Here is a 20,525-nt window from a genome sequence, read left to right as displayed (position 1 = left end):
AACAAAAAGAATACGTCGAAATAGACAAGAAAATCGTTTCGGCAATAAATGACCCGAAATCCGGAAAAATTTGCGTGGGGCACTGCATAGAAATTATTCGCCTATATGCAATCTGAGTGAGGGCAAAGAATTGAAAATTTTGTAGGTAAGATAGAAGACAATAATACCTACTTGTTTAATTTGTTTCAGTTTGTTGAGTTTTTATGTTTTTGCTAAATAAAATAAAATGCGTACATTGACTGCGTTTTTTTTGTTTTAATTGTATATTTTTTTATTCATTATCTTAGCTACGTACCTACCGGTTGCGAATTAAAAAAAGCTTTTCTCCCATCGCAACTATGTAAGTTTGGGAAGTTCTTATTCTTTGTTCGCAAACAAGTTGCGGTTAAGGAGAGTTCTCTTGATTCGCAACTAGTTTCGAACAATGAATAAAAATTCTTAATTCGCAACTGGTTGCGAATCACAGTTGCGAAAACGGCCGGAGGGTATTTACCGAGTAAATCCTCAAATATCTTACATATAAGTTTAAAAACTAAAGCTTTATTAGTAATTAATTATACAGCAAGGGATTAAATGAATAGGCTGTTACTGAAGCAGTGAGATACACCTTTGGTCTAGGTGCAGATGCACTTTACATCAGGTGAGATGGGGTCCAATCACGGTCAGTTCTGTTAAAAAAAAGTCTTTTACAAATGAAACAACCGGTTTAAATGTAGTTAAGTGTATTAGCAACGTTGGTACATGGGATTACTGGATAATACTGTCGTGGGTTAAGTAACATCATGTAGAACACTCCCCAACAATTACATTAGTGTTCAGTCATATAATCATTAGTAAAAAAGAATTTATCACCAATAAAAAACGTGCTCCTACTATGCCCCTTACCCATACAACTTCTTTAGAAACTATTACACCTATAAATTCAATAACTGATTAATTTAAAGACACTACTGATAAATAGAAAATGTGAGCATTCATACAGATAGGTTTTTTTTTTTACTTAAATAGTACAAGTTACCCCGAACGGTGGGTTCGGCAATTTTGTTCCAAAAATTGAATTTTTGAACTGGCTTCAACAGATACAAAACGCTTCATAGGTACTAATAATACTAATCAAACTACAACATTTTTCTAGTACCCAATTACCATTAAAACAAAAAAAACTAAAGCACAGGTGGGAAGTGAGTCTAAGTGAAGCTGTAAATTCATTATTTGTACGGAAATAAAATTTATGGTAAAGATTTCCAAAGCTTAATTCCTTATTGAGTCTTGTTGTTGGTTCGCAAATCCATGTATTCGATCAACTTACCAAATACAAATTGTATGAAAGTAAAATAAAATCGTTTCATACAAACTTCCACAGTCATGTTGTGGGTATTACACTATAGGCCTTTTCATAAACTGGCTAAATTGATAGATATAATACGACTAAAAAGGAAAAAAAGGCAACCAAAAAAGAAACAAAACGTAAAAAATCATTCATTTAATTCTCTGTGAAATGTGTATAAGTAATATAATTATTTTTCAATCATAATGTATCTTTATATAAGAGAAATATTTTCTATTAAAATCTACATACAACATGACATAAGAGAAACTATCATTCACTATCAGCTACGTCGCAACGACAAACGAAGACTGCACTCTTTAAATAATTTTCAATATAAAATTTTAAATAAAATATAAATAATCGAGTATTACTGTTCCAACAACTCTACGTCTATGGTTGACCATAGACATTTTAATATATTTTTTCAATCGCGGTGTAACACTACATAGAACTCCGTTAGGGCCCGCGCGCGCGGCTTTTTAAAGCGATAGCTCAATGAAATGTATAATTTTCATTTCATTGTGTATTATTATGTAATTATTCAAGTACAAAATCGCTTACATAACCCGTTTGCGTAGAGCCCTTGAGGTGACACTACAATGACTTAAACATACTATAAACTTATAGAGATCTTCTGCAAAGGTGTAAGTGATAACGACGAAACTAATTATCTATAGCTGCGAAACCTAATTAAAAAAATAAACGTGTTCTATACAACAAGCCCTACTTAGGGTGGTTTATTTCAAGTATACATTATTTTATTAAAAATTATAAATCATCATCAATGATATCTACAATGGAAGCTGTCCGAGATAACCTAAAATTACTTTACGATCCGTCATTCGATTGATGACATTATTTCAATTATAGATTAGTGACGATTTCTAAGTAATATATTTTAATACAAGTTATAAAAAGAAGAACTAGGGCACTTTATAAATTATATAAAATTGGACAACGCCCTTTTAAAGTAAAATCCATGAATCTAAAAAGAAATCATGATCGATTAAATATCTTACTTATCACCTAGTTACAAAGAAATTATCAGAGAGAATTAAAATTCTAGCTTCATAGAAGCAACATTGCCCTGGCAAGTGTATTGTTATAATGAAAAAAACTTGTTGTACATTCACTTACTTTTATAATAAAAATATACAAAAACACTTACATACACGGGTACTTAAAACATATAATGCACTGGATGAGGGTAGTTTCGTACCAGTCAGTCGTGTGGCTGTCCCCTACGGGACGTCAAAATGCATTATTGTGCAAAAACGTTATTACATAGGTAAAGGAATACATTCTCACAAAAACCCTTAACAGTATAGCCTATGATGACCTAAAATAATTCTAGTTTTATTAATAATGGAAAATAAATAGTTAATTCTATAGATTAAACTAAGACCATAGACGGAGGGTAGTCAACCAAAACAGTTTTAAAGCATACAGATAACCGCAGCGTTGTTCGCCACAAGTGGTTTAAATGCATATAAATCATACCCCGTTGCATCCAAGTTACTTGTAATTTAATTCACTAATTGTCATAATTTTATCGATTCTTTCACGTGTGCGGTAACATTCAAATTTGAATTGAAACTTATAAAACGGTCAAAGTTGCTTCATTTTCAATTTTCCTTCAATACCGTTTAGAACAGTTCTAAAACGATTTACAATCTCGAAAATACAGAATGTTCCGCGGCTTTCCACTGTTGAAATTGGCAGTTGACAAATTACTTCAAAAACTAGAAATTGCAGTCATTAAAAAAAACATTATTTATATTATCTGCAACTATTTGTAAAAAAGCGACACTAGCGTCGATATAACGGTGTTACCAGCGCTTACACAAATATATATATTTTTATAACTTTAGAGTAAATTTCCAAAGCATTCTGAATATTCAGGATACCTTTTTTAGCAAAAACATGTTCACAATGTAAAAGCTGTCAACTTCTAGTTTCCGAAGATACCTTTGGAGGAGCACGCCGGTTCTACGGCTTTGTCAGTAATACCATGCTACGATTGATCCAGACTGAAGCTTACTTTTCCATACGCCTATCGCTATTACAAGACGGATATTCCTTAAGTATATCGTAGGACATAGACACCTATATTACAATTATTCTTAGGTCGTGGAATGGATACAAAATATTACAAAATTCTATGTTATTAGCCACTATAATTCTCGAAATTTAAAGGAGACTACTATGGACTTTATCGAGTTATAACGGAATATGGGATAAATTGTTAACATTAGTATTTTAATCGAATTCTTGTGTATAATTGAGTTAACTTTAGATATACTTTATATAAAGAGGTTTTAATTCTGTGTGGTTAATGTTGAAATGGAATTGTTCACCACTTTCACACATTTATATTCAAGTATTCTCTATCTATTCATAATAATTATCTTGAAAATTCCTTGAGACCAAGTGTAGAGAAACCGTGAGTTTATTATGTATGAAAACTTTTACAAAAAATGTGGTCAATCGTTTTTCAATTTCAATATTAAACGTACAGTTTAGTTTTATAATATCCGCCTTTTAACAAAACGGCACTTCCATTCAAATTGGACTTGAATGGGAAATCAGTCCAACTCATTAGAAAAGAACCGATCCACAACATCTACATGAAAACCCTGAGGTTACATACAACATACAATGGCACGACTATATACATGGGGAATTGACATGATTTTGAAACAAAATGGCGCTGTTTATCATTTAGGCCTCATCGTAAAATTAATTAAGTGCAGTCAAAACAAAAAAGTGCCTAATACTATCACGTTTAAACGCGCTTTCATGGCATAGTTCAGCGATAATTCATTTAAAAATATTTGTCATGTTAGTGGGTCTTCATTAAACATGATGAAATAAAGTTTGACGAGATTTTAAATGCAACATTTTTAGTGTGTTATACTTATAAACCACCAAACTAGACGTACCATCAAACTTTAGTATTGTTAGAAACCCACATGAGTACATATTAATAAATATGTAAAAACAAAACAAAAACAGTAATAAAGGCGAAACGCTATAAATACTTATCGCATCTGTATTAAATGCTTGTGCAATAATATACTTTCCCGATGTAATAAGAATTACGATAACGCAGCGAACATCGTGAGAATAACTTTCAAACGGAAAACTTTACGCGGAAACAATGATCGTATCATTTCCCAACAAATGGCACTAAATTTATACTGAACGTTTACATAAATACTGTTCACAATTGGCAAAAGAAGGCAGTTATAATCATAACAATATTATTATTTTATAGGTTTAAATTTATTGCAATTTTACACAGTAAAATACTTGACGCCATGCCCTTCAATATGACCAAAACGTCGAAATAAATAGAACTTTATTGCAATCCAATCTTTGTTTCTACATAAATAAGTAAGTATCATAATTTTCAATTACATTATTTCTTGGATGCGAACACAACTGAGCAACAAGTTTATTCATGTATGACACTTTTGAACAGTAGAATAAATACCAATACACAAAAAATCCATTGAAAACTAGTCATATTCAACTTAAAACTTTATTGCAAAAAATAGACAGACTGGCGCCACGCAACAAAAGGCAAGATATTGTCGCTGTAATCTTCGCAGTGAAATTTCCGACTTGACTTTGAACCGACCAGTAATGAAGGTTTCTGTGACAGGCTAGTTGGCGCCAATATCGCGAGATCCGTTTGACAACCTCGTATCACAAGTTCGTATCGTACCGTACGGTCCCTCTCACTCACGTATTAAATAGTATAAGTGTCAGAAGGACGGAACGACACGAACTTCGATTTTCCAATTTCGTAGTAGCCCCGCTGTGACATTTGCGTCACGTTTACGATTGGTTAAATAACTTAATGAGCCAATCGCAAGCAAGACCGTAACGTCAAACAGACCTCGCGATCCTAACGCTTTTAAAGCCATATCTCACCCTGTCAAGAAACCTTCGATTAACATTTTACCTAATCGTACATGAAGATAGGGTCAAAATCGTACCATTTAGTGCAGTAACCGCCTCAAGACCTTTCTAGCAACGCTTAAGTGCAGGTTAAAAACTGAAGAAATGGCCTTAATGCAAGTACAGATCTGATATGGAAACTTTAATTCAATTATTTTTCTAATTTGGAACGTCGACAAGACTATACGGTCAAGTTACTACTATATACATGCAAAGGGGCCTTTCTTTAGTTTTTTACCTTTGCACTTCACTTAAATATGAAGCTGGATTAACAAAACAATCAGCTTGAACGGATGCGGTTTAAATTACTCCCACGATGTTCGTCGTCCTGCAAACTTGAACATAGACTTACTAGCGACTGCTCGGCGGCATCGGCATAGAGGCTTGCACACCTTGGAGGTTCATGGGCCTCCCGTTGGGGTTGCCCATGCCGAGACCGTCCTGGTAGTTGTTAACGTCCATCGTAGGCGCCTCATCATTCTGGAATTAATGCTGGTGTCAATTGAGGGATACAGTACAACCAGAATATGGTATTAATATCGCTCCGGGACTCGTCGCTTTTCTTCGTTTTCCTGTAAGGCAATTCAAAATAGAAAGAAGAAGAAAACCGATCTTTTGTTTCGAGTTCCGAACGACATTACCTTCATAATTATTTGCCATTAAAAGATAATGTTCTTTTTGCAAGCGTAAGCATTTGAGTATTGTTGCAAAACCTTATCCAGTTCATAATAATCCGGAAGATTAAATTTCCGCCAAAATTATAAAAATTAACGCAAAGGCGGCTGTCTGAAAACCATGAACTCGGTTTTCAATGGTCATTATTTAATTGGACAATTTGATATGACGCAATATTAATTCACAGTATGTCGAATGTGTTGCGGATTAGGTAATTTGGATTTCAGTGGTAAAATGTTTAGTGCATAGCAGGTTATTTTTATAAGTGCTGTCAGTTATTATGTTGCAATCGCACAATGGTAAACGAAATGATTGATGCAAAACACAAAATTATTTTTGTAAACGAATGACACCTTCGTAAGAGCTGACATATTTTTATTTTGTGTTAGAATTATGTAACCAATGTCTGTTTGAGCGCGTTCCAGACGATTGTAAACCAGCGTCCCAACAGGGTGACCATGCTTGTTGCCATCCTTGTACAGTAGACAGGAGTTATAAACCAAGTTTATAACATGACCAACAACCGCGTGATTCCAACCGACTCGCTACTGATTCGTTAGCGTTTTGACGTGTGGTTATAAGGGCATACGCTAGCTGGCTAGCGCAAGGCGCGGGCGAACGCCTGCAGGTGCCGTTTACAGGTAAAATCCATCGCACGCGACGCGGATAGTTAACGCTACTCATACTGTTCAATAGTCGTCCACCCGCTCCGCGCATACCGCGTCACGTAGCGTAGGCCCTAAACCGAGTAGCCGAAACACAATCCGTGGTTGTAAACCAAGTTCCAACCAACACCTCTGTTGGGACGCTGGTTTACAACCGTCTGGAACGGGCTTTATTTTACATAGCAAACGGAACAAGTCTCCTCCACCACAGCATATGCAGTCAATACGAGTGGAGCCACAACCGTGCATCTCACCAGAATAAAAACACAACATAAAACCTAGTTTAGACATGCAAAAATGGTGCAAGTTGTATTACATTGCGAGGTCGTAAATGAAAACGGGTTTGAAGTTGTCAATCGAGCTCAGCAATGTTACTTTCATGATTTTTCTTGCAAGTCTAAACTAGGATTAACGACGAAGCGTATAAACGCTGGTATGTCAACTGTCTTGTATTAAACTGTAGCAATTTTCAATCGTAGTTATTGTTACAACCGATACTGGTAGGTAATTTTTACCAATTAGTCGCATTTAAGTACCTATTGTAACTCCCATACGTCATAATTTATTGAGTCATCGAGGTCCATATCTAGGATCTACTTAAAATCATTTACCTACTTTGCTATTCTGCTACACGTACCGTCACTAGCACCAATGCCTGACACAACAAGCGTGCATAAATATCTGATACAACTCTATTTCTAGGGTGTCAGATATTTTTGCACGCTCCGCTATGGCAGATATTAATGCAGGTGACTGTACGTGTGATATCATTATGGTATGATCATAGAATAGTAAAATAAATATGAGAATATTTATTTGTATAAATGTACCTACTTTCAAAATAAATAAATGAATTAAAATAAAATAAATATTTAAGGTGGGCTCCCATACAGCAAACGTGTTTTTTTTGCCGTTTTATGCTAATGTCTAATGTTGTACCTATAGGTACGGAACCCTTCGTACGAGAGTCCGACTCGCACTTGGCCGTTTTTATTTTTACTTTGCCCGTGCGAAGCCGGGGCGGGTCGCTAGTCTATAATAAAAAGACAGGTCAAGATTGTTTGTCTTATTTCTACTGTAAAAAAACTTGAGTATAGTTGACATAGAGGCTATAGATTTCGTCGCTGTTGTGTAGCAGCATAGATCAAAGTCGGATCCAGCTTTAAAGCCAGGGGGGTCACATGATCAAATACTAGTTATTTTTTCTAGCAACTTATCTAATGTAAAATAACATTGATAAGTGCAGACAGGGCGAGTTGGAAATCCAAGACGGAGGCCTTGGCCCCGCAGTGGCACATTACAACAGGATAATAAAAAAAAACAAAAGCAATTCTCTTTTGGTGCAGGAAAATATTTAATTTATTAAAATATGTATTGTCCTAGACCCAGCTCAGGGCCCCCCTCCTAAATCCGCCCCCGTCCTTGGCACTTGAAGCAAGCATCATACCTCTCTATGCCTCCGTATGGTGCGGTCCTCGTAGCGCGTGCCCCCCGTGGACGCCATCGGCCGGCTGAGCGTGGAGTTGGCGTTGCTAGGCGAGTGGGGCGCCGCGCCGCCGGACGGCGTGCCCTGCCCTACAGCGGGTGATGGAAACGTGAGAGCCAGACCCGTGGTACAGACGCCGGGAAACTTCTTGACCAGTCATTTATTGCATAAGGCGTTATTTTGCGGAGGTCCATATGAATGAATTATAAACAACGACTTTGCTCACCCGCGACCTTAAGATAGCTAGCTACATTTTTTTTTTACATTAAACTGACCGTGATTGACCTCTATCTCTGATGTAAACTATGAGGCCAATAGTGTATCTCACTGTTTCAGTAACAACCTAGCCCTGAAGAGCCCTGATTGTATTTATCCGAAAATACAACAAACATATTTATGCAGCTCCTCCACTACACTGTAAGAACACACAATCACACAAACCCAACTATCACCCCACCACACTACGCTGACGCGTTTCAAACTCAATCAGAGTTCATCCTCAGTGCAATACTACCGTTCACCATGCTACATACCAGATGTTAGACTCAAAACAACATCATTGTCTAGCATCTGATAGCATGGTGTTCGAAACGCGTCAGTGTAGTGTGGTGATGGTGGTAGTTTGGTTTGTGTGTTCATACAGGTGGAGAAGCTGCATTAACACATACTTGTCGCATATATGTAGCTATCATAAGGTCACGAGTGAGCAAAGTAACTATTTATAGTTCTTGAGCAATGACCTTCCGCGCAGAAGCGAATCTAAATCTCTTTGGTACAAATGCGTGTTACCCCCAACAAGTTTGCCGGCAACTGAAGATAGTGAGGAGGCGGTTGGTGACATCGTTTGATGGTTTCATACAAGTTTTAATTCTATTATTAGCAAGATTATGAACAATCCACCTGCTCGTGTTTTAGGGGCCATCCACAAAGTACGTCACAAACATTTTGACCATTTTTAGACCCCTCCCTGTCACACGAATTGCCATGAAAATTGTAGTTATTTCGTTCCTCTGTCATAAACCGTTTGACACCCCCCCTAATGTGTGACGTACTAACCTATATGGACGCTCCGCTGTGGCAGATATTAATGTAGGTGACTGTACATGGAGAAGTTAATCAAGCAATAGAATGGCTAATAATAGAATGCATACCATTCTGTTTTATATTGATATATTTATAACCTATATTAGGGTATCAATCAACTGATTGTTGAGCTTGCAAGATTAATTTCTATTTTTAAAGTAAATGTTTTATTACTTTTAATCAAGCTAGAAGCCGTTTAGAAGCCGTGGTGGCCTAGTGGTTTGACCTATCGCCTCTCAAGCAGAGGGTCATGGGTTCGAACCTCGGCTTGCACCTCTGAGTTTTTCGAAATTTATGTGCGGAATTACATTTGAAATTTACCTCGAGCTTTGCGGTGAAGGAAAACATCGTGAGGAAACCTGCACAAACCTGCGAAGCGATTCAATGGTGCGTGCGAAGTTCCCAATCCGCACTGGGCCCGCGTGGGAACTATGGCCCAAGCCCTCTTGATCTGAGAGGAGGCCTGTGCCCAGCAGTGGGACGTATATAGGCTGGGATGATGATGATGATGAATCAAGCTAGGTGTAAACGATAATTTCTTATAAGTCTTCAAAACCAGAACAACGTTGAAAACTTACGTTGTGTTATATTTGTATGAAAGCATCAAAGAGATCAACAACCCCGTCTCATAATACACCCCCATACTAGACTCGAGTAGTTTATGTTATGTTCAATGAAACATTGCATGATAGACAGTCCAAGACGTTCACACAAATGTACACTATACAAATGCAGACAGATATTTACAAAATGCATCGCTTGTTAGACGTTAATAAATGCTTGATATTATGCAGGCGTTGAAAGTATTCTGTGCAGTTTGCTTCAGTTGCCCATAGCGACTGTAGAAATATTAATAGAACAACTCACCTTTGCTGAAAAACTTAAATACACTATAATGTACTGTTTAGGCCTAAATAATGCTTCAATGGTGACATGATTGTTGCATTTTCGAATCAACACGATGAGACGAGTCGAGTGTTACATATTTGCCACAATATCTTTATTGACACCACTATTCGATATGCTTTTTATAAATTGTCAATACGTGATTTTGCTTTAGATTTTATACGCCAATTGACAACTATTTATTTATTTCAAAGCTTTCTTAAAAACATAATACTTTCATAAATTTCATAATATTTTCGTGTCTTGTAATTATGGTTTATGGTATCTAACACTCCCTCGGTGCCACCATAATTGCATTCAGTTGCGTAGCTTCGCTATAGTGATGCTACTAGTAATTTGCCTAGCTTGTGCTGTGTCCGGTAACGCGTAGGTACTGACCGCTAGTGTTAGAGGAAGCACGCGGCTGCGCGCCGCGCGCCGGCGTCAGGAAGTCAGCCTCGCGCCAGCCGTGCTTGCGGTACACCTCTCGGAGCTCCGCGTGGGACCACATCGTCATCAGAACTTGTCCTGAGATGAGAACATTTTAACATTTTAGTAGGTAAAGGACGTTTTGAGAATCTGACATTTTAAGAATTAGACATTTTGAGAAACTGGCATATTGAGAGTCTGACGTTCTGCAACTTCTGCATATCTGATATGAAGCGTCAAAAGGGTTACCTAACGTGTAAGATTAGCTTGTTTCATAAGCTGCCTTCACTTATTTAATACCATTCTGGATGTTTTGCTATCTAACTACTTAAATCAATTAAAGGATATGAAATACTGTGTCTTAATAATTTTAGATATCACATTTTATAGTAACATTTACTGCTTATCTACTTTGCCTACTCAATCCATATCCAAATAGAAATAATATAAGTTTCATTTTAATTACGAACTGATTCGATTAGCGTACAAGTTTTTTTTTATATATGCAGCTTGCCTAAGAACCATTGGTGTGCATTGGGTGCTGCTGCGGCGCTAACTGACGCTGCCTACCCTGGAATTGACCCTATGCATGCCTATGCTAAGAACAGATCTTTGTATGACTGATAGTTTCAGACTTGCCCATACTGACCGAACTAAATTCTCCACTTTATAGGTGTGAATAAGTGTCCTATAGTATAAAATACCTGCAAACTTTAGCACGCGCGGCGTGTGGCGATGGCGTTGTTTGGTCAGGTTAAGCAGCCGTTCCACGCCACCGGCCTCCAATAGGGAGCGCGAGAACTCGCCGCTTTTCTTTATCACTTCGTTGAGGGTCGCTAGCACAGCTGCTATCGTGTCGTCGGAGGTGCCTTGCTGTAAGGGGATATGTAGGTTATAGAATGATCTAATGAGGGCTTTTATGACAAGCTAGTTGACTAGTATCATGGGGTCTTAGGCTACGTCCACACTATGCGGTTAGTCAAGCGGTTTTAGCGCGCCGTCAGTCTTGAAAGTATCGCTCGAGAAAGATATAGTGCCCTTAGTGTAAGTTTTCGGTATAAAATACGTCTCGATCGCGTTCGCGTTAAAATCTCAATTTGTATGGAAACACGAACATCCCAAACGTTCAATTGAGATTTTAACGCAAACGCGATCGAGACGTATTTTGTAACCGAAAACTTACACTAAGGGCACAGTGCGCTCAAACCGCAAGGTTAGGCTGCGTTTCTATCATAGATGTGCGAGGAGGAGGAGGGAGGCGAGGTAAATGAAGCGTTCCTATGGGTTATGAAAAACCCATTCCTCGCTGATCTCTGGTTGAAACGCAGCCTTAGCCGCACAGGGCCGGATTTAGTGGAGGGCATCCGGGGCTACAGCCCCAGAGCCTCCATAAAAGAGGGGCCTCCCCCAATGGAGACTTCGGAAATTTACCGTTCGTTAACACTACAATTTGATTTCTGATAATTCTCGTTTTCGATTATATTTAGATGTGTTTGTTAAATGCTACAATAATGTAATTAGTTTCACAATAAATCATTTATTGCCCCAAGGCCTCCAGATCTCTAAATCCGGCCCTGTAGCCGCATAGTGCTTACGTATCGGAAACAAGATTGGTTTTTTGGAATCTTTTTGTATTTTTATTTCAATTCCAAATTTTTACTTTTACGGTCATCCCGTAAAACCGACACGAATTTCCCTATGCACCTCATATCTCAGCTTGTTTGTTTCTTACTTAGTCACTTAAGCAGTGACGCTAGCGACACCACCGACCATCCCGTACCGTACCGTACCGTACCGTACCGTTGACCATCAGTGGTGTAGCGGTATAGCACGCGGTACGGATTACCGAGGACCTGGGTTCGATTCCCAGTGATGGTCTTATTTTTCTGTTTTTTCTGTGCATCTATATTTCAGTTTGTATTTTCAATTTAGTATCGGAAACACCCATCCACTTCTTTCTGTCACTCGTTACAAGATGAAGATAGAAGGAGACGGTGAATGCGAACAGTTGACGAACCTGGTCATGGTGCTGCGTGCCACTGGGCAGCTTCTGCACGAGGTCCCGCATGGCGTATTTGCCGATGAGCTCCTTGTTCCGTTGGTCGATGGCGAGGTTCCGGAGCGCAGTGGCCACCGCGCACACCACACGGTCCACTTCCATGCGGAGCAGCTCTACCAGGATCGGTAGACCTGGTGAAAGAGACACAATACAATACAATACAATTACTCTTAATTAGTACCTACTCCATAAATAGTAAGTGACACAGAAAACAAGTACACAGAGAGAAAAATTACAAGGTAAGCAATAGGTGGCCTTATCGCTTAAGAGCGATCTCTTACAGGCAACCTTTCACATTAGGTAAACACCAAATAATTATAACATGAAAAACAATCATCATCATCATCATTCAATCTGGTCTTCAGACTTTTAGGAAAATAGGCAAGTGTGATCAACCTCAGTGCACATCTTCGCTTAACATGCATGATTGTAGTCAAACGCAAGTCTATTTCTGTATAAAAAATACTTTTAGGCCGTAAATTGTTTTTTGTTGTTAATTACATCACAACTCCTATCATATTATCCCATGTTTTCCAAGTTTAAAAAAAACGTGATAACTGCAAGTTAAACTCGTCGTGGATCTGTACTTTCTTATACAATGCAGTTTTTTTTTTAAATACCAGATTTAACAATTTTCTTATTTATTACAATTTTTAAATTAATCGACTAAGCGGTCATTCATAAATTACGTCACATATTTGGGGTGGGTGAGGCGATTTGTAACACAGAAACAAAATTATTGCCTATCATAGCAATGTCATGGCTGTGATAGGCAGCGGCGGCCTTACCCATTGCGAGGCCCTTTGTCCTTCGTGAAAAGTATGTGATGCGAAAATATAGTATAAAAATAAAAAACATATTTTTTTTTAATTTGCTTGGGTTGTTGCGCGAGGCTCCTGCAAGAGCGAGGCCCCGGGCGATTGCCCTGTTCGCCACCCCCTAAGGCCGCCGCTGGTGACAGGCCGACACTCGAGACACGCGAAGTGATCATGTGCTTCGTTTTTCCTTTTGCGATACAGAACTCTAAAAAAACACTCGTTTCTTCGCTGACCTTTTTCTTTCCTAACAGCGGCCCGGATATCGATGGAGGGTTGCCAGTAGCAGGCGGCGAGGTTTTGCAGCGCGCCCGCCGCCGCCTCGAGCGTCTCGGGGTTGGAACACGTCTGCAGCAGCGCCATGTATAGTGGAACCACCTGGGATAGAGATGGGGGTTTACAAATTATCAAAGTTTGTACAGGCCAGTCCTTATCATCATCATCATCCCAGCCTATATACGTCCCACTGCTTTGCACAAGCCTCTTCTCAGAATGAGAGGGCTTGGGTAGTAGTTCCCACGCGAGCCCAGTGCGGATTGGGAACTTCACACACACCATTGAATTGCTTCGCAGGTTTCTGAAGGTTTCCTCAAGATACTTTCCTTCACCGTAAAGCTCGTGGTAAACTTCAAATGTATTTTGAAAAATGTAATAAAAAAATATAGTATTATATTTATTATTAGTACTAGCAACTGATTTATTGCCACTTTTGCAGGTGGTAGGACCTTGTGCAAGGTCCGCCCGGATTGCTACCACATCTTGCTCGCTAATCCTGCCGTGAAGCAGCAGTGCTTGCACTGTTGTGTTCGGCGTGGAGAGTAAGACAGCGGTGAAATTACTGGCACGTGAGGTATCCCATCTTAGACCTCGAGGTTGCAACGCGTCTGCAATACCCCTGGTGTTGCAGATGTTAATGGGCGGTGGTGATCTCTTACCATCAGGAGACCCACTTGCTCGTTTTCCATCGTCGAATAAAATAAAAAAAATAAAAAACTAATACCTACACGAGTACATGGCACAAAAAAAAAATGGACAAGCACATTGAAATTCTATAAGAGAGCACTAACTACGACAGTTTGAAAGTGGCACGAGAACAGCAGACTGTGATTGTCAGACTTACTTCAGGCGACCACAGCATCTCGGTCCCCTTGGGCACGCTGTACCCGAGCTGCGTGTTGGGGGCGGCGTCGCCCAGCGGCTGCGGCTGCGCGTCGGGGTCGCTCTTGCCCAGCGGGCTGGTCGAGTTGGACGACGACGAGCCTTCCTTCTTCTTTTTACTGCCGCCGAAACAGCCTAGGTTCTCGCCTGGCGTAAGAGACATAGATAATGATGATGGTGAAAAACCTAGTCAAGTGAGAATCAGTTGCGCTATCGCAAGGTTACGTTCAACCAGAGGTCAGTCAGAGCAGCACAACCGTTCACCATGCGACCAGTGGCCTATTTCACAAAGCTACTAGTTACAATTTACAAGCGGTAGTCTCTTTTCAATGCATACTGTTAAACAAAGACTACGGCTTGTGAATTGTAACTTGGAGCTTCGTGAAATAGGGCAAAGATGTTTGAGCGTTTAATCACTACCACCAAACTACACTGACACGTTTCGAGCTAAACCAGAGTTTATCCTCAAAGGAGCACAACAGTTAACTGTCTAACATCTGGTAGTATGTTGAACGGTTGATAGTGTGGAGAGGTGTAGGAGCTGCATGAACACACATCTGTTGTATAGACACAGCTATCTATAAATTAATTGTTTATAGTACATTTATTTATTTTGATAATTTCTTGTTATAATTTCTGTATTTCAAGTGTCTATTATGACGAGTTGTAGTATTAAGAGTCCCAATTGCACCGTTGTGTTTAGAACTCTAATATACGTCATTTGACAGGACTGTTAGATGAAGTAGAGGTTCGGTACCTTGGACGCGCTGGCCTGTATCCTCGCCTGTCCTGACGATTGCGTCGGCGGCGCTCTGGTGTCGTAAAGGGGATCTTCTATTTCTTGACATCTGTACACGGAAAAAAATTTAGTTAATAATCACGTGTTACAAGACTTTATTACTGTATGAAAACAAACCCGGATACAAGGACGTATTTCTAAATGTTTATCGTTTAATTTTAATTATCAAAATTAGTATAATGTGAATTTATAGATGACCCCTAAATATTGTAGTATCGTACTTTACTACTACTCGCAGTGGCTCACTGTACTACTTGCAGTGGTTCACTACTTTATTTTATTTATCGAAATTTGACGTGGCTCTTACAGGGATAGTGTCAGTTACTGCCTGATGTGATACTGATGATGTGTATGTGTAGGGGTTTAGGCTACACTACTTTGATGATAATTGATATACATAAGATGATAATGTCCGATGATAGATGATGTCTGATAGGATGCTAAAATGAGAACGACCGAGGTGAGTGCTGAATGACAACTGATTTATTGATAGGTATTAAATGTTATGCTAAAGTAAATTGCAAGCGTGTGCAAAGGCTTGCGCAACATAGTCATACGAATACGTGTTACAATAACCAAAGGTAATATGTACGGTTGACTGTACATCCTGCCCCTCTGAAGAGTGAGCGTTAGTAAGATGATTACTAATTACACAAATGAATTAATGGGTCTGTTAAACTAAATATTACATAATTAATTTGCTCGGCTACTAATAAAGCATTAATGACTTATTGAAAGTGAATCATTCGCGGATTGTCCGTTGAGGTGCCCCTTTCAACACTTGTCACATTATTGCCCATATTATTCACTGCACTTTCACTAGCACGTGCCGATAAAATTTGCAGTTGAATCTCTTCGCCTGCTGTTTCCCGTGGCTTCCGTTGTCTGCTACAGAACTTGCGATACGTGACAACAAAACTTGTTATCAGAATAATGATAATGATTACATATAGCACGGTATAATGATGTACATTGTGGATGGTGAGTTGAGTTTCCGACTGCTCTTTCAACTGCTCTATTTGTGCTTTCAATTGATGATACGGGGGATGATTATCTGCTTCAATCTCTGGTATGTTCACTTGCATAGTGCTATTTATGATATTGTTTAGTATAGACAGTTCTGGAATTGGATAGAAGGTTTGACTTTCATTTGAGTAATTAAATTGCTGTGGCTGTGAATAGTTATGACTTCGGATTTCAGTATGCAACCCTGACCTATGTCAATGATACCGTTGCCACTTAGTTCTCTTATTTCCGTACCAGCTGGGCAAAAGATGCGTGTCTTGCATTCTTCGCAACACGAGTATAGCCAGCTGTTCAGGCGGCGTAACTTGATCCATTTACTATTGCACGTTGATTTAACCGACTTACATAGTGTGAGTTTTGTGTTTGAGTCGGAGGCTATGTTAATGTCGCATATTGATTGTTTTATGTTAATATTATAAGTGGGTTTATTTATAGAGCATATTAATTTGTTTTCTCCTGCATGGAGACATGTTGACAGATCGTCTTCTGATATGAATAATACTAAATCTTTTTGAAGATTGAATGCTATATATGGCGATATAGGTGCGAATTCGTATACCCGTTGCCGTCTTTTTTGTGGGATACTGATAACTCTATCTAGTTCGAAGATGTCCGAGCTGACTATTGGGATTTTGATTTCCATGATGAGATAGTCTTTGTAAACTCTGGTAGCAATTCGTGATAATCTGTAAATTTCCTTAATATTGTCTTTGTCGATCGGTAGGGTGACATCACCGTGTAGTTGGCCTGCAATGATGTTCATTTGATCTTGTAACTGCTGAGGTGATAAAAGATGCGGGTCTATTCTTCCTTGGCTAAGGTCAGTGATGGTATCTAGTAGTGTTTGCTGGATACGTCTTATATTTGATAGTGTAGCGTATGCTGCTAATGACGATGATGTGATGTAAAATTCTCTACGGATCGTATTTTGAACTTCGTTGATCTTTGACGTGATATTAATTAGATTTTCTTTGATAAATCCAAACTGCTTAGTGATAATATTTTCATGGCGACGTAGTATGTTGTATTCGGCTTCGACAATGCTAGTCTGATTCCTAATTAATTTTTGGAGGTGATTTTCATTTTGGGTTACGTGCATTATGTCCTTTTTGTATTGTTCAGCAAATCTCTCATCTAGGACCCCGAAAAGCGAGTTTGCGATGTAACCTATGCCGTCTATTAAACCTCTTTTATATCTACCATTATGATACTGTAATATCGTATTGTAGTGTTCGATTTCAGTGAGCTCGTGCTCCAATTGTGACGCAATGTTTTTATATTGCTTACTTTCGTCGACCATGTTCGTGCCGAACTCTTTTAAATGTGTGACGTATTTTGTGACGTCTGATATACCGTCCCAATATGTTGTCATATTGTAATACACGATGAGCTTCCACTCGTCACGCACTTGCTGAAGATTGCATATATTGTCAAAGTACAGCCCTTGATTATCGTTCAGAGCCGTAATATTTGTTTGCGAGCTAGTTGATATTGTTAGTAGGAATAAAACTAGTGTCATTAGAAAACCATTAAAGGATAGTCCTCCGCGCCGCGGCTGCGTGTTTTTGTTGATATCTGGTTTATGCTGATTTTGCTGTGTTGGTTTTGCTTGAGGGTCATTGGGTTGACTATTATGTACTGGTAGTAATGCTAATTTACTAACCGGCCGTTTGATAATGTTATTTTGTGTTTTTAAGGTTACTACTCTGATATATCCATCTTTTCCAGGATGTAGCTCTTGTACACGCCCTAACGCCCATTTTCCAGGTGGCAGGTTATCTTCCTTAACAAGAACTACATCGTTCAATTGCAAATTTTTATTGGGTGTTCTCCACTTTGTTCGAACTTGCAGTTGCTGTAGATATTCAGCGGACCAGCGCTTCCAAAGCTGTTTATTTAATGCTTGTACTAGTTGCCATCGATATGACATTGTTGTTGATAAGGAATCTGATTGTGCCTTGATAACAGTGGTCCGCCTACTAAGAAATGGCCCGGGGTGAGATATTCGTCTTCAGGGTTTCGGTGAGTGGGCCTAACGGTCTTGAATTTAGACATGCTTCAATTTGTTGAATTAATGTTGAAAACTCCTCGTACGTGAGCTTTTGCTCTCCAAGTACTCTCTTCAGATGATATTTAAAACTCTTAACCGCAGCTTCCCACAGACCTCCAGCACTTGCCAAGCAGGAGCATTGAAATGCCATTCAATGTCCATTTGATTGATGTTGTTAAGAAAATCTGCGTTGATACTACTTTGTGCTATTTCTTGATATTCTTTTTTCAGAGCGCGGTTCGCGCCGACGAAGTTCGTTCCATTGTCACTGTACATGTGACCTGGGTACCTCTGCGTGCACAGAATCTTCTAAATGCGGCTAAGAACGTGGGAGTGCTAAGATCTGATACCAATTCTAGGTGAACTGCTTTAGTTGATAGACATACAAACACTGCGACATATCCTTTCGTAGTCTTAATGCCACGGCCCTTATTGGCTTTGAGTTCAACATGTCCCGTATAGTCGACACCTGTATGGGTGAAAGGTCTTGATGGTTACTCGGGCAGCTGGTAGGTCCGCCATGATTTGCTGATGGCTGCTGGTGCTAAAGCGTCTGCATCTGACACATTTTCGTAATTGCCGCTTGACGGTACACATGCCGCTGATAATCCAGTATTTATTTCGCAAGTAGAGTAGAGCAAGGCGTGCGTTACCATGCATCGTGGCCTTGTGACCTTGATCTATGATAAGTTCAGTTAACCGACTATGGCTTGATAAAATGATAGTATGTTTTGCGGAGTCTGTAAGATTTGAATTACTTAAGCGTCCTCCCACCCTCATTATTCCCTTTTTATCCAGGAAGGGGTTAAGACTTAGTATTTTGCTATTTCTTCCGACGTGACCTTTTGTCTTCAGACTGTGATATCATCTTCAAATTCCTTTTCTTGCACTTCCTTAATGATTAAACTTAGTGCATTATTTAATTCCATGATGTTAAATGCTTTGTGTTTACAATATTTTGCTTACTTCGAGTCCGCGTAATGAAACGCGATACCCAAGCGAGTATTCTGATACAGCGGGTAATTGACCCGTGCCTGTCTAGTAAATTCATAATAAATTTTCGCTTGGATATAAGGCTGCGTTTATGTTATGTTTTTTGTTTTCAATCGATGGAGGTGTATAAAAAAATTGGCTTGATATTTTTGGGGTTAAAATCTAGAATCCATTTTGGACCTTCCCACCATAGTGAGTGTTCAGATAGCTGAGCTGATGATAACCTCTTGTAGCGCAGTCAGCGGCGTTGTCTTCCGATCTAACGTGATGCCAGTTAGATGCGTCAATGATATTTGTGACTTGTTGCACTCTGTTAGCTACAAATGGCTTCCACCTCGAAACGTCTCCTTGTAGCCAGCCAAGGACCACCATGGAATCTGTCCAGGCGTGGATTTTGATATTTTTTCTTGATAAGTTTGATATTGAGTCGATAGTCTTCTTTATAAGCTGAGCTAATAACACAGCACCGCATAATTCCAATTTGGTAATGACGCCTTTTTATTTAATGGTGCAAGCTTGGTTTCGCGGTTACTAACTTTGATATGTACTCGCCTTTATCGTTTATTGTTGTGATATAAATAACGGCTGAGTACGCTTTCTCTGACGCGTCACAGAATCCTGCAGATTAAAAGGAGTTTCGGTATTCCTAGGTACCGAGTGATAAAATTCATTATGTGCGTCATATCTTCTCTTAGTTTGTTCCAATCATTTTGAATTGCTTCTGGTAATCGCTCGTCCCATGATATTCCTGACGCCCATGCTTTTTGAACAGAAGTTTTTGCTTTGATAGTGATAGGAGAGAGCCACCCGAGGGGATCAAAAATCTTTGATATGTCTGATAAGAGCTGTCTTTTTTGTGATATGTGATATTTTCTTGATAGTCTAATTTATTTGAAGGTAAAATTGTCTGATGAGGCATTCCATCTTAATCCCAGTGTCTTGCGGATCAGTACACCTGAAGTCTAAAAGGTGTGTCTACTTGATGTGGTGCTAATTTTTCAAGAAGCTGTGGGTCATTGCTGGACCATTTACGGAGATTCATCCAGCGCCACTTAACATATTGATAAGTTGTTGCTGCAATTCCTTCTGTTGTATCGAATTGCTTC

The 20,525-nt window shown here is 39.1% G+C and overlaps 1 protein-coding gene across 1 annotated transcript in view; it reads right to left on the bottom strand.

Moving 5' to 3' along the window:
- Positions 1–1,468: 1,468 nt before the first annotated feature.
- The window catches only part of p120ctn (adherens junction protein p120), a 61,570-nt gene continuing 42,513 nt past the window's right edge, over positions 1,469–20,525 (bottom strand). The window contains exons 13-20 of the mRNA XM_074102907.1: positions 15,310–15,399; positions 14,514–14,700; positions 13,630–13,771; positions 12,537–12,709; positions 11,224–11,392; positions 10,490–10,618; positions 8,084–8,211; positions 1,469–5,776 (exon numbers count right to left, since the gene is read on the bottom strand). Coding sequence (XP_073959008.1) covers positions 5,648–5,776; positions 8,084–8,211; positions 10,490–10,618; positions 11,224–11,392; positions 12,537–12,709; positions 13,630–13,771; positions 14,514–14,700; positions 15,310–15,399 — 1,147 coding nt within the window. The 3' untranslated portion in view covers positions 1,469–5,647. The remainder of the gene's footprint in view (positions 5,777–8,083; positions 8,212–10,489; positions 10,619–11,223; positions 11,393–12,536; positions 12,710–13,629; positions 13,772–14,513; positions 14,701–15,309; positions 15,400–20,525) is intronic.

Source organism: Choristoneura fumiferana, chromosome 19 (assembly GCF_025370935.1).
Source record: "Choristoneura fumiferana chromosome 19, NRCan_CFum_1, whole genome shotgun sequence".
In the NCBI taxonomy this organism is placed as follows: domain Eukaryota; kingdom Metazoa; phylum Arthropoda; class Insecta; order Lepidoptera; family Tortricidae; genus Choristoneura; species Choristoneura fumiferana.
The sequence above is the reverse complement of the archived record's forward strand: the minus strand, read 5'-3'. Positions and strand labels throughout refer to the sequence as shown.